We start from the raw sequence: 27,435 nt of genomic DNA on the forward strand, positions 1-27,435 counted from the left end.
CTAATTAATGCTTGAATGACATTAAAAAACCAAAAGTACTGAATGATACAAAAAACCCCAAAAAGGTACTGCAAGCTGAATGAAAGTAGTACTCTCCTTCCAAGAGAACTTGAAACATTACTTATAGTTCTCCTCCTGTCAGCTCAGAACAGTTTCGAACATAGAGGAACAGTGACAGAGATAACTGTTGTGCACGTGTGCAGAACTACCTACAACTACCATTTTTCTTGTTTGTTAAACAAAAGACAGATGTGTCAGGGATTTCACGAACCCCAAAACTGGGCTAAATTATAAGTAACGGGTCTGTGATCAAACAAATGGACATTTAACAAGAATCATTACACTTAATTACAAGTGAATAACATGAATGAGCTTAATATAAAATGCTCTACTAATTCATATCAGGTGCTCAAACATGCATATATATTGAGAAGCTAGCTAGACAGAAACAGTCAAGGTCATAGAAATATTCTATCATGTCAATGGAGTCATGAGCAAACTTTTCAACAAGTTATAAAGAGTCATTAAACCAGTGTGAAAAAGACCGAACTTTAAAATGACTGTGCAGACATAACAGACAACAGCACAATCATTGTTTTGCCTTGCAAGAAAGAATGGCTCTCCAAAAACCTTATACTTAATGGGATTCTCTATGAAAAGTTACAATAAAGAAAAAATTTCAAGCTGAATGACAGTTTCTCCTACTTGTTCCTTATCAAATGCCACAATTTAGATACACAAGAACAAAGATGCCCTAAAATGAACTGCAAATAAAAAATATTCTACTCTTCCCTGAAAATGACAACTCTTTTTGTTTAATCATAATTACATCCCAAGAGCTGAACTTCTGTTAGCGGTAGTATTCATCGGCTACAAAAGAAAAAAGGCAACACATTGGTTTTGTTAAACTACTGTACCTAATATATATTGATTTTAAAGTTAGTGAGTGAGTATGTCCGTTTCTCTCAAAAGGCTGCTCCTAGCCAGTTTCGCATTGATTCACTTATGTGATTTTTCATGAGGTATCCTTAGCTGATTCCTATTACTCCATGTTTTTCAGTTTGCCAGCTGGTGAACTAAATCCCAAACCTTAAAGGATATGCCATTCGGGTTCCAATGATTTCTCTTGGGATGTAGGATTTGTTTGGTAAGTGAGGATGACATCAATTTGATGCTAGCCAGATAATTTATTACGAATATCCCACTTGGTCAATATTTTTGGCTATGCTTTTGGCCTGCCCTCCACCTAAATCTGTCTCTGGTGTTGAAGCTGAGACAATTTTAGACCCAGACACCTTCTTGGCTACTGGCCAAAAGTTCAAGCAGCCATGAAAGTCTCCTGATATTGCCTGATATGAGGACAATGTCTTAAGTTGATTCCAGTCCCCACAGGCCCTCAAAATAACTGGCTGCAGTTGCTAATGTACTGTACATCAAGCAGAGACAACAGATAAATCCCCATAGGGGAGTACTACTACTACTACATAATAATAATAATAATAATAATAATAATAATAATAATAATAATAATAATAATAATAATAACAAGGAATTGGATATAGCAAAACTGCAAGAGGTAATCAGGGTAAGTGAAGCTATAGCAGACTTCTCTGTCTCTGAAATCTTACAACTGCTGAGGCTTCATTTCTTGAGGCCCAATACGGCATCAATTTGTGTTTGTCCATAAGAAGAAACCCTATGCAGAATCTATTGGATATTGGAGGCTGTCATGACATAGCTATTGCACATTCCCGTAAATCTGACCAACTCCTGCACTACTGTTTAATTCACAAGGGACTGCTTGGTAGCCAAGTTAGTAATGTTAACTTAATTTGCCAAATTTGGAGAGACGCAGGACTCAATCTATGTCACTGGCTTGTTTCTTTACTATGCATCTGAGAAAGCTCAGGGATCAATATCTCACCGGAAGGAATCGTCTGTGCTACTTTTAGTGAATTCTGAGATTGATTCCGTGCTACTTTTAGTGAATTCTGAGATTGATAACAGCTTTTTGGCTAGATACGCAGCTCTGCTTACTCACTCCCAAACCCCAGTGGTTACACTACCACAAATTAAATATTAAAATATAAATTTTTTAAATACTTGACAATCAGTTTACTCAAGAGGTGAAATAAGTAGGAAAGGTGGTAGACAACCAAATCACGTACAGAAAAAAGTAGTGCCAATAAATCAATGCATGACATGATCAGGTCCTAGACATGGATAATTCTGAACATAGTTAGTAACCCTGTCAGTATTGTTTACAGCTTCTCTCACTCAATAACTATTTACTTATCTAAGTGTTACATTACCCTGGGACCAGTTTATAAGTGCAAGGATTGTGATGTGAATGAATAATAATAATTTTATGAATCTGTGGCTACTATTCACTTATGTACAAAACTGTCTTAATTATGTGCCAAAGTTAAGTAAGTTGTTACAATAGGTGTGTATGGAAAGAACGACACAACGTTCATTAAAGCTTGCTATAAATCTAAAGGCTACTGTTATTTTGCATAAAGAAATCATTGCACTGCATATCAGATTTATGTGGTCTGCCCAACAGTGCAAGAAAGCTTTCTAGATCTAGCTGGTATCGAAAAAGAAGTCAGTCACACTACAGTATTTGCAAAAAGATGTAAAATAATCTACAGAGGAATGTAATGTCTGGTAAATATTCCTCAACTGCAAGCTCTTGCTCTGTACAGTCCCACCTGGCTGACGGCTTGAGAGGCAGTTTTGTCAGTGAAGAAATGTGAGGTTGTGTATGACTCTGATGCCGGACAATGGTTTTCAAGAGATGTTTGGACATACAAAAGGGATCTAGGGGAATCTATACTGGAAAATGTTGGTGCTGACAACTGATTCCTCTTGTGTTTCAATACATGGGGTTGTGGCTTAATGTTCTTCTTGCATGAAAACCCATTTTCTTTGTTGCTCTTTGAGCTGGATGGCACAGAAGAATGTATAATGAACGACTTTTCGTGCTTCTGATCACAAGTCTGGTAGTGAAAATGGTTGGCATTTGACTTTCTTTTCTGGGTTCCTTTGCACTGAGGAGGGAAAATTTTGCCAACTGTTGGCTGACGAACATAAATCAGAGATAACTTTCGAACTGGTGTTTCACAAGGTGAAGTGTTGTTTGAAAGCTTTAATGGTGGAACAAAAGATGGTCTGGGATTATCATCCTCATTCAGATATGGGCACTGGAAAGCCACCTGTGAAGCAATGTGCAGTAGGTCCTTGCAAACACACGATGCCTGTTTCATTGACAAAAGGAGCAAATAGTTAAATTTCCTGGGGAAATAAATGTTACTGCCAAAACGGTTCAAGCCTTAAGTGGTTTTGGCTGGTTTTTCTCTGCTCTTTTCATGATTTTTCACTTTACACACTTGAACCCTTACATAATTTATTAGACAGCTGATAATTATCATTACAACACTCTAGTTAAATAATACAGTACAAACATATGATTCCCTAACAGTTTATGAATCATATGACTAGATTTGATGACAATTTTGTTATGTGACCAAAGAAGGGTAACACTAATCTCTAGCCAGTTCTTCAATGCTTTTCTTACTACTGTATAATCTTTAATTACAAAATTAGTAAACTTCCAAAACAACATTACTTTTTCCATATACAGAACTAAATATTATTTCTGCCATACAGTGCTCAAAAATTTTGAAAGAACTGCCCTCATGTAGTAAGCATAATCAATCATCACATTCACAATATTCTCAATTATCATGCCTGTAATAATTACGGCCTGACAAAAAAAAGCCTTACAGCATACAAATCCATTAACTGACATGGTTGTCATTACAGTTGTAGAGTCAATTTATAAAGTAAAACAATGCTGTACATACTTACCACAAATATTCTAATACAAGCCCATAACTTACAATTAGCCCATATGTGTAGTCTTTACAAATCTTAAACACTTTAGTCCCTTTTCCTAAAGAAAATTGTTTGCTGTGCAGCATGTTCATGATATTCATTGTACTCATGATATTCATCACACAGACACCAGCCTACTTACGAACATTCAACTTACAATCAGAGATACAAACATTCAGAGTGCTTCCCTTTGCCATCCATAAGTTTAAATTTTGTTTTGTGTGCCTACTCTGTACAAAAAGTACTGATGCACAGTGTACTGCGTTTTAAGATGAAAAAAGTACAGTACTGTATTGATTTTATATCATACTGTCCTTAAATAAACATGAAGAGTACAGTAACAACATACAAATGGCCGTCTAGAACATAACTCGTTTGTAAGTTCGGTGATGTCTGTATTCATGATTAGTGGCCCAACATACTGAATCACACCCCACCTGAGACTTCAGGATTCATGATGAGCATGCGATGTTGCTAGGCACACATTTTTTTTTTTTAAATGGGAATGGAGAGTCCAGGATTTGTGAAGAGCCATGAATGTGAGCTAATTACATTATGAGTTTGTTGTAAAATGAATGAAAATTACAGCTTTACGTACAAACTCTCAAATTTACACCAGATTAATAATAAATGTCAATCTTTTGGTGAATTTTATGAAGATTACAGAATCATCTTCATCTCATTACAGAACCTTTGCTTGAACATAGCCTATTTTTTAAAGGGGTCAAACTCAATCCAACACATCATTCCAATGTATAGAAACAGATCATCAGGTGGTCATGTAGGTGGGTGCATGCAAGTGCATTCTTAGATCTCCAGTGGTCTGATGACTGTCTACCGCTCTCAGAGACTCCCAGAGAATCAGCTTCACTTGCTACTGTGCATTACATGCTGTCCTTTCTCCCTCAAGATCCAGATTAGCCCTTATCAGGTAGCTGGCTATCAGGCTATAGCCTTACTCTTGACACCGCCCCCTTGTTTTCCTTAGTCTAAAGTTTCTTTATGCTTTCAGACCTTTTCTGCCTTGTCATTATCACTAGCTCGGCAGACTTCCAGTATAAACTGATCCTCATGCAATGGATTTGTGATTAAATAAATGTAACTTTCAAGAAATATTTGTTTTTTTACATAAAAAAACATAGCTCTGTCACATAGATTAGATTGCACAAAGAGCCACGCTCTAACACACCTGATCAACATGATGATCTTTCTTCTTCTACAGAGGAATGACATGTCTGTATTTTATGGGAATACAAAATAGGCTATGTTAAAGTAATAAGTACTATTTGAATAAAAATTTATTTTTAGCAAAAGAAATTCTACCTCTTCTGGATCTCCTTCGTTAGCACTTGTCGTCGTATAATTCCCATTTACCAGATGCAATGCAAGCCTTCCTTTCTTACTGGTTTTGCCTGGATCAGTGACTGGTTCTTTGTACACATCCACACCTTCGCCATTTATGACAGCGTAGCTACACTTGAACGCACATTTTTGAGTGTCACGATCAACCTGTACGAAATACTTTGACTCAGTCATATCGCTTATGACTACTACAAAATTATCATTACAACTCAGTTTCACATTATCAGAATCATTTGATATATATTTACTTCGAGACCATAAAACAGTCAATATGTCATAGAATATTACTGCACATTATTATGAATATTGCACATTATTATAAGTAATTCTTTGGAAGCCAACTAGATACCTTTTGCAACAAAGATCCTCCACTGCCAAATGTCACATTAGATGCGGACCATCCATGAGCTTTCAAATGTTCCAAAATGGACCCTGTAATGGAAATGCTGTCATGTCATAAATGCTGTCATGTCATAACTATCCCAAGAGAAAACATTTGTGAGAAATGTGGCCTAGCCGCAAAAACAACCGATTCAAATAAACTGGTTCAAACCAAATCAAATGTAACTAGGAAGTTAATACTTAAAGATTCAATTGTATGCAAGACAATATATTTTCAGTTGTTGAAAATGTCGCTGTCTACAGTCTTTTACCTGTAAAACTATAAACACCTACGTATGAAAAAGTGTATAAATTAAAAATCTTACCAATGGTTTTGTATGATATACCATCGCCTTGGATTACTCTCAAGTAAGGAGGCAGACACTTATAACCCTTGCCATTCACTACAGTTCCATAAGCTTTCCCGAGGATCTCCAAGCACTGGAAAACATTTACAATATTTCACATCATTTTAAAAAGCGATAACATTTACTAAATAAATTTATTTACTATAGGACGAAGTCAACTATGGGTCCCCACCCCTCTGTCACCTTGGGAACCACAAAAAGGTAGCTGTGAAATCCAGGAGCTTCATTCACCACCACCTGCATTGCTTGCTTGACAAGCGACAATTTTCCCTCTACATCATGGTCTACAAATCTCTCTGATCTACAGCTATGGAAATCAAGATGGCTGACTGCAATGCCAGTGTTCGGTCTCATGCTAAAAAAATTGGAGCCAATATCTCTCCTCAAACATACGAAATGCCAAACTAATCATCAATAATACTATAATAAAAATAGACACATTGGCCTCAATAATGGGTTATCCATAGAAAAGGTATGTACTGCAACCTTTCAATCACTAAACATTTATCTTCTATTTTTAAACTCACCAGCATGAAATCCTGATAAATGGAGCTACTAAATTAACATCTGTGTACTTATTAATAGAATGGAGTTAATTTTCTTTCACAAACTTTATTCATTTAAACTCCAGAAATTTTAGAATTAAATACCTAATACCATGGTTGTACACTTGAAAATAAATAAAGCAGATGAAGAGCATTTGTGCTATCAATTCAGTCAGTAGTATTCAAGAAAGGAGTAACTTACTTTCAAAACAACAGTGGGAGGGTCGCCGCTGTCTGGACGGATAACTATGCTGCCACCTGATTTCCCTCTCTCTATCACCATGTCTTTGAGCTTCTCTCCCCAGATTTCTTCGCAGCATTTCCATATGTCGTATGAATCACTTACACACGAGACAGGTCCTGTCATAAGGAAAAATCTTATGCAGAAATAGTCGTGAGTGAATAAGCATCACTTACACATGAGACAGGTCCTGTCATAAGGAAAAATCTTATGCAGAAATAGTCGTGAGTGAATAAGCATCACTTACACATGAGACAGGTCCTGTCATAAGGAAAAATCTTATGCAGAAATAGTCGTGAGTGAATAAGTATCACTTACACATGAGACAGGTCCTGTCATAAGGAAAAATCTTATGCTGAAATAGTCGTGAGTGAATAAGCATCACTTACACATGAGACAGGTCCTGTCATAGGGAAAAATCTTATGCAGAAATAGTTGTGAGTGAATAAGCATTTCTACTGTCATTATCAATTGCAAGTCAAGAACATTATCTTGTGGGGGATAAAAGGAAAATCTCACAAAAACTTTCAAGCTCATGAAGATGATAATCTAAAAGGAAAGTCTGACAAAACTTTCAAGCTCATGAAGACGATAATCTAACTGTAATAATAAAGATTACACAGTTTTCACTCTAACAGTTAACCTAATGGGTTTAGAGCTTTCAAATAAATCTTTTATATTTCTTTCATAAAATAACTATGCACACTAAAAAATAATAACCAGCCATGTAACTTCTTCAAGTACATAACGTGCACCTTCAAAAATCACACAATTTCTCCTATTAATGCAACTGAATTGCAAGAAATGCAATGAAAAAGAAATTACAAAATATATATTTAAAAAATCCAGTGAAAAACATACCAGAACTTCACAAAGAACAATTACCAACCATTGGGGAAAGAAGTCATCATATTCTCAAAGGCTCCTTGTTCCCCATCTCTACCCCACGTGGTAACTGTCGAGTGTTCCGATGCAGGAATGGAAAACGCTGCCATGGGTGAATGGTAGTATTTTCTCAACAGTAAGATAGCAGCTACCGTATCTGTGCCCTGAAAAATTTGTAATAAACTTAATAATATTTTCATCTGTGTCGAGTTAGTACTTTAAATGCTATGCTGAATACAAAGTAACACTAATACAAAACTTATGTTATAACAAATTTTTTAAAACAGTACAAGACATATTATTCCTTACATACAACCATTACCTTATTGCACCCTACTGCTTTCTTATACTGTAAAGGAAAAGTTCTCTGACTGGCGAGATATCATCATCCCAGTAAGACAAGAGACTGACATATGCTCGGTTACAGTGCATAAATTCTAAACAATGCACTATAAAGTTTATAATTTGAGAAACATCTAATTGTATCTAAACAATATACCTAATATTTTGAGAAGAAGCAACCCAAACTTTGATACAAGTAACTGTTTCAATTATATTATCATAAAAAAAATTAGAATTTGATTGGAGAAATGACAGAGAAATTGACAGAAACTGTTTTGAAGACAGTGAAAATGACTACAGTGCAGTATATCGAAATGACCCTCCATTACATAAGCTCACAAATTCTTTTCAACAGACAAGGGTTGAGTAGTAAATGAAAAAAAAATAAGTAGTCTGAATCCATAGCAAAGGACTGAATAACAAGAATAGACTGAAGAAGGTCATTAATAAAGAAAAGGATAAGAGTAGGTGAGAATCCTGAGGAATACCGGTACAAATAGGGAACCTAAACATCACAAATTTCCAATTCTGTCTGACTGACTGAATATCATATATGGACATCTATGTCAATGATTTACTCAATTTATACTGTTTACTACATAACAGTAATTCAAAATGACCACAGCAATCAAATCTGGAGAACAAACTGTAAAGAACATGAGAGAAACAGATTTCAATTTCTATCATACAATCTTTTGTATAACTAATAAATAACCGTTAAGAACACTGCCACTAATTTTGTAAAATCTTGCACTATTTGTCATTCTTAATAGAAGCAAGGCTTAAGCTTTACCAGTACGAAGTGAGTTTCAAACAGAGACCTACCTTAAAATTGACTAAATGTCCAGCTCCCCCAATTGCTGCACTCTCAACAGATGATGTCCCCCGGTATCCAAAATCATGTAGCTGTCAAAAAGGACAACTTGAATAATGCCAAATACATACTGTAAACATGAGATGGAATATATTCAGTATTGAAAAATAATTGTTTGCAAATCAAAATACAGTGCTCAATAATATACCGCTTCCCATAACAGGGAGAAAAAACAAATACAATGTTCACTGCCTTATACGCAAGATTCCATTCATTTGCTCCCCGGATACTAAGACCCTCCTGCTCTAGTACCTCTTCAACCTTATGTATCCAGTACTCCTAAAGTCTTACTCTCTTCCTTCCTCCCACCACTTCTGAATTACACACTTTGCATCTACCTAGTCCTCCATTCTCTCCACATAACCAAACCATCTCAAAAAACATGGATCCATCTTTTCAACTACAGAATCGTTTCATCACTTTGACTTTTCTCATTTCTCAGCCTTTCATCCCTTCTTACTCCACACATAATATACAAACAATTCCTTACAGCAACTCCAAACTCTTTCTCTCATTTGTATTGAACATCCACGCTTCAAGTTGATCCAACAATCACTTCATATATTTAAATTTTGGCTGCCAATACAAATCCTTTGCCTATTCTATGATTCCCCTCGTCTCACACCCTATCACCATCAGTAATAGTTAGTCCCATAAACCTACACAAATAAAATGTTGCCCTTCTTCTTCTGTACACAACAGCACTTACTGCTCCACCTTCAAGTTTCCATTCACCCTCATACTTTAACTTTACTCACACTCAAATTCACTCCACAACTTTTTCCTTGGCTCTAGTTTCCTCTTCAGTGTTTCCAAACTTTATTCTATCGTTGCAACCATCTGCCACTCCACACTCAATTTCACAATCCTCATAAACAAACTTGACAAGGAGAAGAAAACACTGTACAGCAATTACCTGATAGGGTAATGTGTCTAGGTGATCATGCGTTTGTTTTAAATAGTGATGGATTATCTGCTTCTGTATTCGGGAATTGGTTGCTACTGTCATAGGGTACCATACGTGAACAAATATTGTCTGAAAATAAAAATAACATTTATATTACACTGTCTTAGCAGTTATACTTCTCAATTTGTTTAATAATGGTGATAACTTCTAATATGTAGTGAAAAAAATAACTGTTTTGCTACTAAACTGATCCTCAAATTATGCAAATAAAAATACTGATTTTCAAACTGGTGAACTGAGCATTAATTTTGCCTTTGGTTTCATAGTCTTAGACTTGAACTTATCCTGATGTACGAGTAAAAGAACAAGTTATCTTTTACCATTTGGAAGGAAACTAGTTGATGCTTGCAATAGTTGCCACCTCAGCACTACTGAGACCTAATCCTACTACTTCTACCCTTTAATTTCTGTTTGAATTCTACGCACAAACTTGAGATATTTTAGGTTATTAACCTATACATACTATACTGTACTTTACAATTGAATAATATGGTAGCTCTATGATAAACATCTTGAGAAATAACTATTAAAATGCATCATAACAAAGACTGAGAAATGTATCCACTCTTCAAATCTGTTTCCACATGATTCACCACTTAACAACTTGCCATAAATCTTCAAAATGCAAACACCTTAAAATCTTCTTCCATTCCATAAACAGTAATGGCAGATAACTTTTAGAGTACAGTATCACATTCTACAACATTGTTACAACCTTTAAATAAGAATGCCCATATGCAATGAAGGTGGTGATCTTTTTTTTTTTTTAGCTATAATCTTTACCAGTCACAAAAGACAAACCTCAAAAAAATTTGTAACCCATGGCACTACGGGATCTGTACTTTCCACTGTGAAAAGGACATTTTTGGTAGGAACAACAGACCCCTCTGGAACAGCACGGACACGTATCGGCAACTTTCCACCATGTCGCTGTAAGAAAATTATTGAAGTTATACCACAAAAAAGAAAAGTTTTGAGAGTTAAAACTTATGCTTAATCAAGATAATCAGAAATTCCTTAAAGTATCAGATTTGCACAGTCAAGCAGCTGGAAAAATACAAAAAACATTATCATATATCACAGGTCATACAAAATATACTGAAAGAACAACAGAAAGATGTAGCCATTTCAATGATAGAAATACTGTGTACAAACTGACACGTATAAAGTACAGTACAAAAAAAAAATCAAATCTACAGCTTATGGGGAGATAGGTGGGAGGGTTACCCAGAAGAAGGAACTTGCCTCAAATAACTTCAAGCCCAAGAGAACTACAAAAGCCTAATAATAACTAAACCTAAGTTAGTGGTCATTATCATTCCTAAAGAACATTCCCATAATAAGCATTCTAATGAGTTGAAACCTGATAGTGTATATAAAGAGAACATGAATATGGTAAAATACCGATGAAAAATACAAAAACATATCCTGAAACAAATGAAGAAATGCAAAAAAACTAAAATAAAGAAACTCGGGAAAATTATTATAATCCTTTCAAGTAACATTGCAGACTCCATTACACTTACAAATACAGCATCAACATAAATAGCATAGCACAGAAGAATGTTGAACTGGGAATGAAATCCCTCTACTACCTGTACTGGACTGACAGTGTGATATCCCAATTATATCTGAATGTTCTACAAGAAGAGTAACATGCGCTAACTCTACAAGTATAGACACAAAGGCTGCTGAAGAACAAGATCTTTGATGACCTGACCAGAATCTATAAAAACACAAAAAAGGAAGAGACACCATCAGTGGAGTGGGAAGACACTATACAATTGCTAGAGTATGTTATGAAAACAGTGGAAAAGGTGCTGGAAGAAAGGCAGAGAAAATAACAAAGACAGACTTCATAATGAAGACTGTGACTCTGGAGGCGAATTGCAAAGAAGAGGAAGAGATCATATGACATCTGCCAGATACTGCAAGGAATGACATGCTGACCATACAGGCTGGTAAGAGAATTGATGGCTGGTTGTTACAATGCTCAGCTGATTTCTGGGACCGAGTTCAAATCCAGCTGTATGTCGATTATGAACACCTATTGGGGTCAATAAAAATGTTTAGGGCTAGCAACCTCAGCCCTAAAAACAAGAAGGACCCCAAAATCCGTGCAATTCTGGTGCTTGCCAGAACACACACACACACACAGTATACAGTATATATATATACACAGTACTGTATACATATATGTGTGTGTGTGTGTGTAATTCCAGGAAAAGTAGTGTGTCATGTTGAGAATAATGCAACATTTACATCAAGACACACTGAGGAAAAATGGATCCATCTGATGATGTAATGAGACCACTGCTTCACATGTCACAGGGTAACATGAAAAGGTGATGAAAGTCTTGGCCTCATCCATAAAACTCAATATGAGCAAGGTTTACATGCAACATTAAGACATGGAACACCTGGGTTTATTGATTAGCAACCCTCTGTGAGGAATGGCACTGTACTAAGAATCGGTGAATGTAAAGCATATTGCTGTTGACAAAGTGGGGGGGGGGACTCAGGAATGATTAAAATTTAACAGATAATAATGGTAATGAAACCATGGAAAAACCATATTAAAATTAAATGACCTGAACAGAATTAGGTCCTAGATGGTTTTTGCATTCACTTCACAAATCACAGTATTATTATTATTATTATTATTATTATTATTATTATTATATTATTATTATTATTATTCAGGAGATGAACTTTACATATTCATATGAAAAGGCCTGCAAGGGGGCCACTGACTTGAAATTCAAAATGTGTTTATGGCATTTGTGACGATAATGTATAGGACAGTATGCATAAATCTGAATATCTGAGCCATATACATATATTTATATATATTATACTGAGCACGGAGTACATTCCACAAATATAATACAGTACTGTACTGTACTGTGTTAAGACAAATTCTAGAATAATCAAATAAAGCACAGTGGTCTATGTACTATACAGCAGTAAATTCCTTTTCTTTTTCAATATGAAGACAGTGTCCCAGTTCATGTGAAAAAACCACATAACTAAGGATGATTGCAATAACTAGACAATATTTTCTGACACATCTACCTGTAATGTGCAGTTAAGTGAGGCTACATGAGACAGACAGACCACCAAAGAGTAAAGTAAGAGTGAAAAAGCAGCTAAATTCTTCTTGAAATGTACAGAAACTTAACTGTAATTAAGAAAAAGTAACAATACAAAATACCTAAGTATGAAAGTACGGTATATTCTCCAAGTCAAATGAATAAGGAATACTGAATCAAACCTGACAACAGAATATAAAAAAAGTAAGAAATGAGGTGACTAGGGATGATGAGTACAAGTACTACTAAAATTGTTGGGCAAATATCCTTCATAGCTTTAAATCTGCTATTAAGCCCAAGGCTGTCCCAAATACAAGGAACAAGGCTTGCTAGCTGCAAAGAAGTCAGCTTCCATGAATAACACGAGTATAGGGACTCTGATTTTAAAAATAGTTTACAATCATGAAAGTACAAAAAAGTAAGACACCAACATGCAATACCTAAGGCACAATTGCCATAAAGCAAAAAAAAAAAAAAAAAAAACAGAAAGAGATCAATAAACACAAAAGAAAAACCTTGTATTACTGAATTTTCTGTGGACTGCTTCACTTTCCTTGTTATATTTTTATTTAAAAGATAGCAAAATATTTTTCTAAAAAAATCTGGAAATGTATAACAATGAAGTTAAAATTTGAGTGCTAAAAGGGAATATTAATAATTCTTTTGATCACGAAGAGACATCACTTACTATTCCATCATTCCAACGAAAGCTGATGAATACTATGCAGACTGAACTATTGCACTCCAACTAAATATATTGTACTTTACATTTCCCAACACAATTCACGCACTTCCTGAAACACCCGCCTCAATTCCCAAATCAATCATAAACGCATGACAACAAGACACTACCTAACCCTGACACGATTTTCATCCTGTCAGGAGAAAAGTTGAAAAGGATATAAGAAATCCTATAATGAAAGGAATGCTTATTATTGAGCCAAAGGCCTTATTATAGTCTTATGGGATTAGCATAAAAATACCCAGAAACATGCAATCTTAATGTGAGGATAACTTCTGACGGCAGGATCACATGGAAAGCAAATTTACAAAGGAAAAGACGAGTTAATGAAACAAGCGAGGAATGTTAAACGCAGGGTGACCTTTCATAATTAGGCCACCAGAAAAACCGGTTAAACACTAACGGACATTCAAAATGTTGTCCTCGTGAATTTAATGGTGTACCGTAAACACAGTCACTGATTGTCTTAACTCCCTATGATATGTATAAAAAATTACTAAAAAAGACAATAAATTTCAAGAGATCTCAAAAGATTTCACAACATTTCATTTACTGTATCTACTGTATTTTAAAATTCTTTTATTAAAATCTTACTACCAACATACTCTAAAAAGGCATACAACACTAAAGTCTTGCAGTGATGCAACAAACTTTACTGATGAGCTACAGAGGTTCTGAACCTAAGTCACACACTTCTTTATGGTGCATTTTTTATTGTCAAATAACCTCGTGAGTGTGTTTGAACCAGGATAATTGCATATCAACTTAAGAATAGCACGTTAAAGAGGAATGTATAATTATGCAGTGACTTATTCATCGTCTGACTGAGTAAAACATGATACAAATGCACCTAAAATGATGGCAAAATTACAGAGAAAGAAGGTCTCTCTTGGCATAAGTAGGGTAAAATAATGGACAGTCATGATGAACAATTTCATGACTTCATTCTTCAAGCACTATTCTGATTCGTCGTTTTCATGAGGGCAATAAAGAACAGTTGCTACTCAGGACACTCTACAGTAAAGCCACAGGGCTTAGCTCAAATAAAAAACAAAACGATAGCCAAGTTCCATTTATACTGTACTGTGATTGCTGATTCATGGATGAAACCTCTTGTGCAGTAAAACTTTCACAACACTGGAAGGCTCATCAGCACTGCAGTATTCGCCCATATTTTGTAAACACTTGTGCTTCCTACATAATAAGATCCTTCCTTTCTTTTACCACTTTTCACCCCATCATCTAACCCTGTCAATGTCTTCCTTTCCTTCCCCATAGCACTTCTAAACTGTACAATATTTTCACTAACCTGTCATCCATTCTCTCTACATAGCTAACACATCTTGAAATACTCTGAGCCATCCTTTTGCCCATCCTAATCTTTTTCCCTCCTCTTTCGAGTATAACCACCTTTCTTGTCTTTCCACATGCCACATTTACTGTACTATGGAAGCAGCTCATCTCAACTGCATTAATATTTTACGTTCATTTACATTAAACAATCTTACTTCACTTCCAATGAGGAGAATGGGTTCAACACTCCTTTTATCAGTACAAGGTATGAAGCTGCAAAACCCATGCCTTATGGTGACTTTCACGCTCTTGTTTTCTTTTCTTACCATCCCACTCATCTGCCGTTTATGGGGCATTTCCTCCCACCACGCTGTCCACAACCCTGTGCTTCCCTACCTTGAGGAAGATTGCATCTGCACCCTAAGCCTCTTTGATATGACAGCAATGTCCAGGATGTACCAGGTTGCGATGCTCATTCTACCATTCCTTTCCCTCTGCCCCACAAGAAAACTACTATATCACTATTTCTTTTGAGACAACTACTATATCACTATTTCTTCTGAGACAATCTTATCTTATCAGGTACCAATCTGCTGTGTAATTTAACACATTGTAAACAATCGTCACCAACAGGAAAAATAACTTTAATGAAAAATGAACATGTGCAAAGAGGAGAACAGCACAAAGGAAGCACAAAAGAGGCAGGGAAGAGGACGAGCACGGATACTTTAAAGAAAGCACGAGGTTCTCCTGTGTGAGCTCTAGATGATGATATATTTTTCCCCGTATGTATCATAACAACGAACACTGTACTGCAATGTATACCTGTACAGAACACACAAAATAATGGTGTACATGTTCCTAAGCTGCATCTTGATCAACACAGAGTAAAAAAAAGTAAGGCCCACAATCAGTGCTAATCTACCATTCAAACACAGTGGAGAGTTGTGTACTCACTTCTAAAATATAGTTCCAGCCATCTTCATTGAAGACATCGTCTCTCTTAAAATGCGCTGCAAAGAGATCTTTAGCCTCCTGTATCATATCCTTTGTCACTACTGGACCACACAGCCATCGTTTCAAGATGTACTGCAGACCGAAGAAAACAGTGTATGGAAACCTAACAAGAAGAAAGTCATGCACTAATCTTGAAACGTTCAAGCCAATATTGAAATAACGTTGGAACACCTTGGATACTTTATGAGATGCTTTTAATGAAATACTGCAAAACAATTAATTATGCAGTTTAATCTTTTAATTACAAATGTCCACAGATGCCATAAAACAGGTTATATTACAAGAGTTTTAGGTCAGCTAATCAGGTTAGACTTATTCTTATTACCAAAAGCAGCTGGAATTTAGGGAAGCAAATCTTATTCAACAAAGAAAGATTGCTTTTTCAAAGAGAATAGAATCGGTGACAACTGCTTAATAAAATATGCCACATGCATGAAAAAAAATATAAAACCCTTTGATATACAATATAGTACAGTACTGTACTTCAGTTATTTGTTAAATACTATGAAAAATCACAGGCACAAAATTATAAGACGTTACATATCAATTTCATTTATGGTAAAATCAGTAAAAATGCTTTTAAATGTAATATGCAAGAAGAGAGAGAGTGAAAAAAATAAGCAACCTCATTGGTTACCATTTATGGTAACTGAAATACAGCACTGCATAAGAAAAAACTGAAATACAACAGATATTCTCATACAACTATATAAGAGACAATGTCTGCTATTGGACAAAAACATCTAACATAATCTTTTTACTGTACTAACCCAGCTGAGACAGCCACAAACAGTACAGCTTATAAGTGTAGAAGCGTGATTATCACAGAATGATGACTGGCAGTGTGAGTGAGTGATAAGGACAAGAGGATACACTGTACTGTACGGAACACAAGGTAAAGGGTACACACTCATACACATAACTAACACACAATGATGTGTGCTGTCATTAAGTCTCTGTCTGACTCTTCAAGGAGAGTTCACCTGTGCGCTGTCATTAAGTCTCTGTTTGACTCTTCAAGGAGAGTTCACTTGTGCGCTGTCATTAAGTCTCTGTCTGACTCTTCAAGGAGAGTTCACCAACTATGAGAATTCTCTGATTCTATCTAATGTTGTTTTCGTGCTACCTTCTATGCAGAATCACTGTGTTGTGAATATTTGCCAGTCATGTTACTTGCACATCCCTGTATATTTTAGAAGTACATTTAGCATCCCTTAACTCCAGTGTCATCTGTGATTCATATACACGTAAAATTATCTTACGTTAGCCTTGTATGATACCCCAAATCTTAAGTCACCATGATTATTTTTTGGTGCTACTTAACTTGAGCATCAATTGTGACTGTTTAGTAATTATTATTAATATTACTTGTAGTTATGTTTTTCTGTGAATATTCATTTTCTAACAAATATCAACATCCCTATATCTCATGTCTCATCAGTCCTCCCTATCCAATCATGTGCACCCTAAACTATACACCCTTCATATCTTTCATATTCCCTATATTGACTAAGGATTCAAAATAAGTTTCAGTCAACTGCAGATAAAGAATAATAAACATAAAAATGAGATGTCACAACCACAAAGGTCATCAGCACCAAAAAATGTTAGTGAAATCAAAGAATTCTTCTCTATGAATGTTATAAAACAGTAACAAAAATAAAATTGAAGAATTTGAAGAATATGAAAAACAGTCATGTATTTTAAAGAAGAGGGTAAAATAAGACCCTTATCTTGAGTGTAATTCTTGGTGTATTGCTAAAGATACAATGAAAAGTCATATGCTTTATGAGGCCTAATCTCCTTATCATCAGAGAGAGCTGAACTCCCTCTGATAATGTGGACAACAGTTCTGGTAAAACTTAAGGTTTTTCAGTGTACCTCTTGCAATGTGTTACGACTTACTCTCAGAAAAATGTCTAATTTCATCCTCAAAAATGAAATTCACTAGTCATTAAACAAATAAAAATCATAAAAGCTCTGAGGACAGTATACTGTTACTTAAGTTTGCCATTAAAAATAAATTATACTGTTTTTTATTACGGAGTCCAGCTCCTCCTATAGATCTGAAAATACCACTTTGGTTAAAATATACTTCCTCACTGAGTGACAATAAGAGAGTAAATGTCTTCTCAGGTCACCAAGACTGAGACACTACCATCTTAGGATTGTGTCCAATCCTAAGATGACACAGGACAGTTTCCCATCTCCTTGGCATGTTACTGTAAACCCATGGGTGGGTAATTTCCAACATGTTTTGATTACAAACTGTCAACCAGACTTTCCCATACAATTTGCCAAGCCTCCTTTACTTTTTCACCCACATTTCTAGGAAGAAGTCTCAATGGGGCAAAAGAAATGATCTTTCTACTATTGATGCAATACTCTTTGCCAGGCCATCTGCCCTTTTATTGTCTATTATACCTGTGTAGGCTGGTATTCCTGCAAAAGTTAATTCCTATACAGAAATGTACAACTAAAAATACCCATTCTAAAATCTCTAAGAAAATGCGGTGCTTGGTATCAAACCAAAAATTATACAGCTTTTCTTGCCACATTAAGATTTCCTTTACAACTGTTAAAACTGCATACAATTCTGCAGTTAAAACTGAAGCAATGGCAGATTGTATGAATACTGGACAATACAGATGGAGCAACGAAATTTTGCATGAATGTTAGTTTATACTACTGAAGGAGCAACGTCAGTTTGTGCAAGTACCAACCTTTCCCAATAAAAGTACACTGTCAGTTTGTAAGAATGCTACCCTATACCAATTAAGTAGCAATACCAGTTTGTACAACTGCTAGCTTACCCAACTAATGTAGCGATGTCAGTTAGTAAAAATGCTAACCTACACAGTACCACTAAAGGAGCAATGTCAGTTTGTAGGCAGGCTGTTCAGTCCACAATTGTAATTTCAATCATCAGTTAATACAAAAATGATTTACTATCAATTTCACAGTTTGGTGAAACATGCCAAAAGCAAAAAGCTAAAAAGCAAAATCAAAGAAGCGTTCTTTGCCAACAACAATTCAGAATAACCTCGGATACAGGAATTTACACATACCTTCCTCCTCTTGATTCAAAATAGGAGTACACAGAAGTTGTTCCCGGAGGATACTGTCTATGATGTGATATCTAAAGAGAAAACCAAATTCATTGCAATAAATAACAGGGTTACTACTGTTTATGAAATCAGGAAATAAACAGCATAACATTATCTAATAATGATCATAAAACAAAATATTTACAGGAGAGTATGTCTGACCAAATGGACTTCAACTGAAACATATTTCTTAAAAATCAAATTAATGTTTTCACACTCACACAAACATATAACTATATGATAACCTAAGTTGCAATAGCCGAGTAGTAAACCCCAGAACCAGCTGCAATTTGGAGTGGCAAGGTGGGCACTTTTCAATAAACTATGGGGATTGCATGTAAAAAGGGGGAAAAAAAATGAAGTGGTTGAAACACAAACTTCTTTTGTTACAATAGTCTGAATATTAAATTGCTTAAAACCAATTTTTTTTTTCAGTACAAAGTCATTAATTTATTATTGCCTAATCCTGCGGTCAGTAGTTCCTGCACACAACAGCATCCCCCCCCCACAAAATGGAAGCCTTGGCCAGTTGGCAAATCAGGGTACGTTAAGACTGTCTTGACGGCCTCTAAGCAGGTAATAACATGAGCTGCATCAACAATTGCATAACACTAACTATACTATTCATTTGCCATGTAAAAAAAATCTAATCCTTCTGGCCAGCCCTAGGAGAGCTGTTAACTAGCTCAGTGGTCTGGTTAAACTAAGATATACTTAATTATGCATTCTTTAATATCACTGTATTGCATGTGACTGTATAAAGCAATGTCTTTCCATTATGACTGGTTTTTATTTTGAGGTTTTCCAGTTCAGGGAGCAATCAGAAAAGTTCACTTGGGAATTAACTCAGGATAGGTAATTTTCCATAACATCTGGTGTTTTATTGTACTCAGGCTGCATTTTTTTCAGCCAATTTTTATTGAAAACTAGGATTTTGTAACATGCATAAAAACCACTGCTGCTGCATTAATACACTTACTAAATAAGGAAAATAAGGGCATTTTGGGTCTCAAGGTAATGGGAAATTTCTGGTGACTGATAATCATTGTTATAAAAACTGAAGTCATTTTAATCATTACCTCTGGTAAATATTACCCTGTTTATGTTTAATTTAAACTTGGTTTAATTACGTGTTGATCTGTATGTGACAAAACGTGTAACACACCAGGACTTCCTTATTCCTGTGCCAACGGCTGACATTATTCATGAGATGATACGAACAACTATGTTAACCACTAGAAATCATATAAGTAATTATAGTATAAAAGTCTGTAATGTATTATTCCCAGCTAGTAAATCTGGCATGCCTGGTGCTTCTCACAAACACTGCTTATACTTACACAAAAAAATATAATGTATAATTGTATATTTCTCCACTCTGATGGCCAGCGTCTCCCCAAAGGCCCCAAGGCAGAATTGGTGACCCAACCTCACTCAAATATTGCCTAATCTAAGGTCTTGAGCAACCTAATCTATAACTGAATCCAAAACAAGCTAAGCAAAGAGTTTAACATGAACACATTGCATAAATATATGTTGCCAACCACATCACGGCACTTTTATCTAACAATAAAACCGAACAATACCTTGTAAGAGTCAGCGAGGAAAATAACGTTATCTATAGCTCCGCCGTCCATGGTGGCTTCTTGACAACTGAGTCCTGGAATCAAAACATTAGTAATATTCCACCCCCTCCGATACATCAACCCAGCAGACAGCCCTGGGGGTCAAGTAATGTTCCACCTACTGTTGCCTGATTTTAAATTCTTAATATTGCTTCTCATTATATAACGTTAGATTTTACGACGGTGTTACGATGAAGCAATCGATTTATACTTCTGATCTTGATGCTAGTAGCATTCATATGGTTAGTATATGATATGCAATCATGAAAGACGCTCCAATTTCGGTCAAAATAGACCGAATTTTTTTGTTCTGTCGTTTTGAAGAAGTCGGACGTACAAAACTTCAAATTTTTCGCGTTAGAGGCCGACTTAGTGTTGTCTTCTGAGGCTAATCTTCGTAATATGTTAAATGTCAAGCTCCTTCCTTTCACATGGGAATTCCTCAGGAAATAACACATCGACCATAGAATAATAAGGCATGTATTCGTGTAAATCGGTGAAAAATTCATGTAGGCCAACGGTTTCGAAATATATCTTTGGGGGGTGATGGGAGGCTACCTCCACGAAACATGAGGATAGCGAGAACATGTTTTAATTCTGAGGAGGAAATAATGTAATATTTATAAGTTCATTTATCATCGACGTGAGAAGCCCCTGGAATATCTAGATTGAGTGACACTGACTAAACCATCATGATGAAAATGGGAGTGCTAGGGCCACGAGAAAGAAGCCCTTAGAATGAGATAATATGGAGAGATTGCATTCGGGAAGACATGAGAGAGAGAGAAAAAAAAAAGCAGGCGAAAGGACATAAGATAGAAATCCCTAAAAAAAGACGTATTAAAAACAGCGGCTCCAATTAGGAATTAAGCTGGGAAGGAAATTCATGCTCATTATATAGTATAGTATATAATACAATACGCTAAGATTTTTATTTACAAAATTACAATAGCCTTCAGTATCGTAATGTCCGATCCTAAACGGCGAAACGCAACTTTTTCAAGAGCTATTTAGTAAATATACTGCCACAATCGAGGTTAGCATAACCTCTCAGTAATATTTTTCATGGAAGAATTCTTCACTTAAATTAGAGAAACTCGCAATAAAATTCGTGTTTGTGCCAAAGAACTAATGCATGCAGCAATTACTTGACTTGAGCAAAAGTAGTTGAAAAAAAATCTTAATATTTTAGGTATAAATGCAATATGTTAGCACACACACACACACACACACACACACACACACACACACACACATATATATATATATATATATATATATATATATATATATATATATATATATATATATATATATATATATATATATATATGTATGTGTGTGTGTGTGTGTGTGTGTGTGTATTATTTGTATTTGTGTTTTCAATGAGCCAACTCTGTTGCAAGCCGTACCCAAATTTCGTTGAACGAAACAGAACAAGTAGTAACAGGGGAACGGGAATCTTGCTAAAACATGACTTGCAACGCGAAGGTATTGAAAACCGATTGATTAAACGTCCAGGACCTGCCTAACACCGGACTGAAGAGGCTACCAATGCAAAAGCATGAGGAGTATAATAATCATCAATACGTATGTCTGGGTAGGTGGGGACAAATGTAATACTTTACGAGATAACGCTTATTTTTCATCAACTGCTGCCAACCTTTCAACACTTTAAGGAATTCAAGTTCTGTGGGCCAACGTGCTGAGTCAATAAAGGTACTTTTGCTACGCAGGAAAATGCTGTTAACAGATCTACTGAAATATTTAACAGGTATAACTCAGGCGCATACGAGTTCCTGTCACGACTCGTTAGCAACTTCGCTGAACACCACCACAGAAGATTAGAATCTGTCCCGTGAGATTCCGTGTTGTTTCTCAGTTTTGCTTGCTTGTGCCATATCACTTGTATTATTAATTTCACGTTTCCTTAAGATGGCTGCTACACCTGCAGAAGCTTTGGAAGTTGTTAATCTATTTAAATTCTTGTTTTCCGTGTCTTAAACCGTACTTCTTCCTCAGACCAATGGCAATTTCGCTCTCGATTGCCACGGGGCAGAAAAAGGTCGGACTTCCGCAAACTCGCTGAATCCCGTTGCATTTCTCCGTTCCTTTGAAAAGGCGAAATCAATAGCTGAATTCCAAGAGAGTTCGCGGAGATAATGGTACGTTTTGCGTGTTGCAGAGGAAATAGAATTTCATTGGGGAACCTTAACAACTTCCAGTTCCGTGATCTTGCAGAAATGTGAATTCGAGGTTTCCGTTTCGGGAAGTATTTTGTTTACACGGAATATTTTTATTTTTGTTTTAATGCTTGTTAACTGGTCTTCACCAGTTTTTCCGTATTTTGCCTCTTCTTTTTAATTTTGGTAATCAAGCTTGGCCTGCCATTGCTGTCGAATTCGGTTGAAGAGGAAGAATCAAATCAACATTTCAATTTCAGCACAGTAAAAGTTAAGTATACCTTAGTTTTAGCACAGTAAAAATAGCCAGTATTTCTTAACTTACTGACATAAACAGAATGTTTCTGTAAGTCAAAATAGTTTAAGTAATAAAAGATAAAAGCTTGTAAATGTGTTTTCAAACGCACAAACATACAAACAAACACACGAACACCCACACTATGCGCGCACACACGTGAGTGCATGCATGCATATCTGCAAGCCTAAACCTTTTTAACAAACCCGAACAAGTACGATACAAGAAGCACAGACATCTTTCCGTTTCACGACTTTGTTAGCCGCAAGATTACACTCGATTCCTCCCCGTGCGGTCGGCAGATCGAGTCCGCTGGAATATAAAAAAGAATTGTCCTATTTTTTTCTTTTTTTGCAATGCGATTATTCCTCTATTGCACGAGGCGCGGTTAGATTTAGGAAGCATGCAAAGGCGAGGTCACGGATGTTATGCAACCGTGTTTTGTGTTTTGAGCTCATGAAAGGATATGACGTATCTGGAATGCGGCCTTTTTTTTCGCTGATATGTAAGAGAATAAAAGAACAACAGCAGCAGTAATAACTTTTAAAACACCGAATGAAATATCACTGTCTTCCGAGAATCCATTTGCATTTAATAGGTGAGCGAAGAAATGTCAGCGAGGGACCCGCTGGAATACGTACCGGACATTTCTAATCTACAAAAAGTAACGACAAAGTTCCGCCAATTCTTCTAGAATATATATATATATATATATATATATATATATATATACATACATATATATATACATATATATATATATATATATATATATATATATATATATATATATATATATATATATATATATATATACATACATACATACATACATGTGTGTGTGTATGTGTGTTATATTTACAGCAAATATTGCGTGCGTTAAATAATAATAAAGAAAGAATACGACGAAATATTTCCGATTCGGCGAAGAGAAATTAGCTAACTGTAATTTCTTAATTCCAAGTCCACATATTCATGGAGAAACTCGGTCATTTACTATGGCTTATTTCTTATAAGACTGTGGATTAATCTTTAATCTGAATTCTTAGTCTTTTTAGTTAAATGAAAAAGGAAAGATAAGTCTATTTTATATACGTCAGTCACGGTAGCTCTTGGTGATACATATGCATATGTATCACTAATCAGGCATAAGCGAAAGTTTATTCAAATAGAAAACATTTCATTATTTCATATACTTTATAGATCGCGAACTACATATTTTGACTACCAGAAAATTTTGAACGAAAAAAAGGCACAATAACAAAATCGACTTGATATATATTTACTATAAAATCGTGAAATCACCTGAATATTGCTGCCATTTTTGTACGAAATAGGCACAAAGTGTGCAATTCTGTCCTTAGGAAGATGCGAGAGCCATCTCTTGGCGAGACGCGCAACTAGCTCGGAGATCTTCAAACATTTCTTCTTCTTCTTTTTCTTCTTCTTCTGTTGACCAAGCAAATTCGTGCTCCCGAAGATCAATTTTTGCAGACTCATGCCTTCAAATTGCTGTTTATGGCATGACTGCGCTGGTAAAAGAGAGAAAATAATAACGACTGCGAACTGAGGGACTTATAAGGTAAGACGAAACGAATCGAAATTGAAAAAAAACAGATCTGTAAGGTACCAGTGGCGTGTTTTATGTCCGAGTTACCGGAGTGCTTATTTTGGTCACGTTTGCGTGATGAAGAGAATTCTGGGATTGCCTACACAGAATACTGAATAAGGAAGCGTACAACAATTTTCTGCAATAATCGAATGAGTGTTCTCGTACATACAAGGTATGGAATATTATCATGTCTGCTTTCTTACTAAGAAATCATTACTGTAAAACAAAACAATGATCTTAATAGTTGTTATTAAATCAGGCATGTAAATGAATCTTAAAATATAAATAATACCTAAATTATCTCTTACAGTTTACATAAATAGATGAAAATCGTCCGAAGCCTCACTCATATTTTTGTGTGTAACAGTATGAAAGACTTTTTTTTTTTTTTGCAGATCGTCACTGTATTTTTGTGGTATAATTGTGACTTTTGGACTAAATTAAATGATAATGATGTCGTGGTTATAATGATAATTACAATAATAACCTGTCTACGCTGATGAAACCAGAGGGGAAAGTTTTACCATGAGAAAACGATCTTTTGATATTAAAATTTTCAACCTTTTTTGGAGCTGAGGTCGTTCACTCGAAGCAGAGGAGGGAAGGACAGAAATAATAATAATAATAATAATAATAATAATAATAATAATAATAATAATAATAATAATAATAATAATAATAATGATGATGATGATGATTATTATTATTATTATTTGCAATTGCTTTAGATCCTTGCTTGTAAACTGAGTATGCAAGTCAAATACTATTTGATAACTCCTCCGTACATTATGATATTTGGCAACTCCTTTAGAAGATAGAGATGGTAAGCATTCATTATTCAAAATGTGTATTCTGCAAACATTCACGTGCAATCGTGTATTAAGAAAAAAGCCTCAACGATCGTTCAAGATATTCCATTCTCGTGTCTCTTTCCAGTAAACTGCGCTGCTTATGAGACTAAACTGTTTGTTTTGTTTTTATATTGGACGCAGTCCGAAGTTATTGCTTTTTCAACTGGTTTAAATTTCAAAGCCCGATGGGCTTATTGTTTTAGATATTTTTGCTCCGTGAAATTATTTCAATGCATTTTGAAAGGTTCCCTTTATTTTATTGTTGCATATCTATCACTGGTAATGACGTCTAGGCTTATATTCACTTTAAAATGACCTTTTCAAAATCTACACATCTCTTTGATTCGTATACTAGACATATACATGAATTCTCTCAGGGAGGTGACTTCAGAGAATGTCAGCCTATTTCCCAGCAATTCGTTTCAGGCTGAAGTTGTTAGGCCTACGCCTTTCTCCAGCCTGCCTTGACTCACCACAGTCGATAGAGTAAAAATTTTTTATACAAAGCCTACACCAATAGACTCTATAGATAGCAATGGAACATGTCTAAATCCTTTAGCCTCACTTGGGAATCGAATCTAAGACCTAGTGTTAACTGGAAGAAATGGAGAAGGAAGTTTTAAAAGAGAGATGAAGAGATTTTGTCTCCTGGAGCTTGTAATGTAGGGCTCTTGGAGCTAATGAGATGACTGGTGGAAAGTCGAGCGGCGCTAATGAAGTGCAGACCTTATCTTGTTAAAGAACACAACCTTTCATTATCCCACTCTTTCCCAGAAAGCGGATAATAGCAAGAACTGTCGCTGAAATTACTTCTAAGGATTTGCCAATGGGGCATGTTTGAAAAACTATATTTTAAGGCTAAGATTTTCTACGCAAACAGAGCATTGCTTGTTTTCTTAAATATTTTTCGTTGTTTAGAACTCTAGCATTGCTTGAAAATTCTGAAGGTTAACTGCCGCAAAAGTAATGTTTTGACAGAAACTCTGTTACTCATCATAAATAGGAAAAAATTCACGCCTCAGTGAAAACAAAACGATAGACTCATCGCTTCTAAGGTGCACAGACATTCCTCCCGTTCATTTCCTTGGAAAATGTCAGCAAACACGTAGACTTATTATATATTACTGATGGTGAGAATATAGATTTAACAGTGCTTGCAACAGAGAATGGGTCGTTATCTAATCTTGCTTGGTCGACTTTTCTATGAAAGTTACAGAAAATTCCTTATCCCATACCAAAGCTAGACCGATGCTTTTCATTGTTGCTTCCTTTTCATATTATTTTTAACTTACCCTGTGCCATATTTCTGAGAAAAACCTATAATTATGGCGCCTATCTTTACATAACATATACGCCCTCGATGAATATTTTTAAACATACCCTCGTGACGAAAAACAAATCAATAATCGTTCGATCGTAGTTTCTGGTAAAATCTATGAACTGGGTGACCTCTCCGCAGTGATATAATATAATTTACAATTTTCTCCTTAATGCATGATTATGCTGACATTTCAAGCTTCAAATAACCTTCTGAAATTCTTATTTTTGCCTGAAAACTTACAAGTGATTTAATTACAAAAATACTGGCAGAATAAAAGAAAAAAAATCACAAATTGGGAATTTCATGGAGAGAAACAGCGACTAAATCAAGCAAATGTTACGTGTCCCAGGCCTAGGCGAATTGCCAAGGGCTTAGCTTTCCCCACCCTGTTATTGTTACTATTTCAAGATGCTGAAAATGTTCATCTTCAAC

At 35.5% G+C, this 27,435-nt stretch overlaps 1 protein-coding gene across 1 annotated transcript in view; it reads right to left on the reverse strand.

The window, feature by feature from the left end:
* The window catches only part of LOC136855502 (nicotinamide phosphoribosyltransferase-like), a 28,907-nt gene extending 8,075 nt beyond the window's left edge, over positions 1-20,832 (reverse strand). The window contains exons 1-11 of the mRNA XM_067132601.1: positions 20,703-20,832; positions 19,078-19,148; positions 15,950-16,112; positions 10,667-10,795; positions 9,815-9,934; positions 8,850-8,930; positions 7,687-7,846; positions 6,759-6,916; positions 5,970-6,084; positions 5,612-5,694; positions 5,224-5,409 (exon numbers count right to left, since the gene is read on the reverse strand). Coding sequence (XP_066988702.1) covers positions 5,224-5,409; positions 5,612-5,694; positions 5,970-6,084; positions 6,759-6,916; positions 7,687-7,846; positions 8,850-8,930; positions 9,815-9,934; positions 10,667-10,795; positions 15,950-16,112; positions 19,078-19,148; positions 20,703-20,819 — 1,383 coding nt within the window. The 5' untranslated portion in view covers positions 20,820-20,832. The remainder of the gene's footprint in view (positions 1-5,223; positions 5,410-5,611; positions 5,695-5,969; positions 6,085-6,758; positions 6,917-7,686; positions 7,847-8,849; positions 8,931-9,814; positions 9,935-10,666; positions 10,796-15,949; positions 16,113-19,077; positions 19,149-20,702) is intronic.
* Positions 20,833-27,435: the final 6,603 nt, after the last annotated feature.

The sequence above is a fragment of the Macrobrachium rosenbergii genome, chromosome 31 (assembly GCF_040412425.1).
Source record: "Macrobrachium rosenbergii isolate ZJJX-2024 chromosome 31, ASM4041242v1, whole genome shotgun sequence".
Taxonomy (NCBI): domain Eukaryota; kingdom Metazoa; phylum Arthropoda; class Malacostraca; order Decapoda; family Palaemonidae; genus Macrobrachium; species Macrobrachium rosenbergii.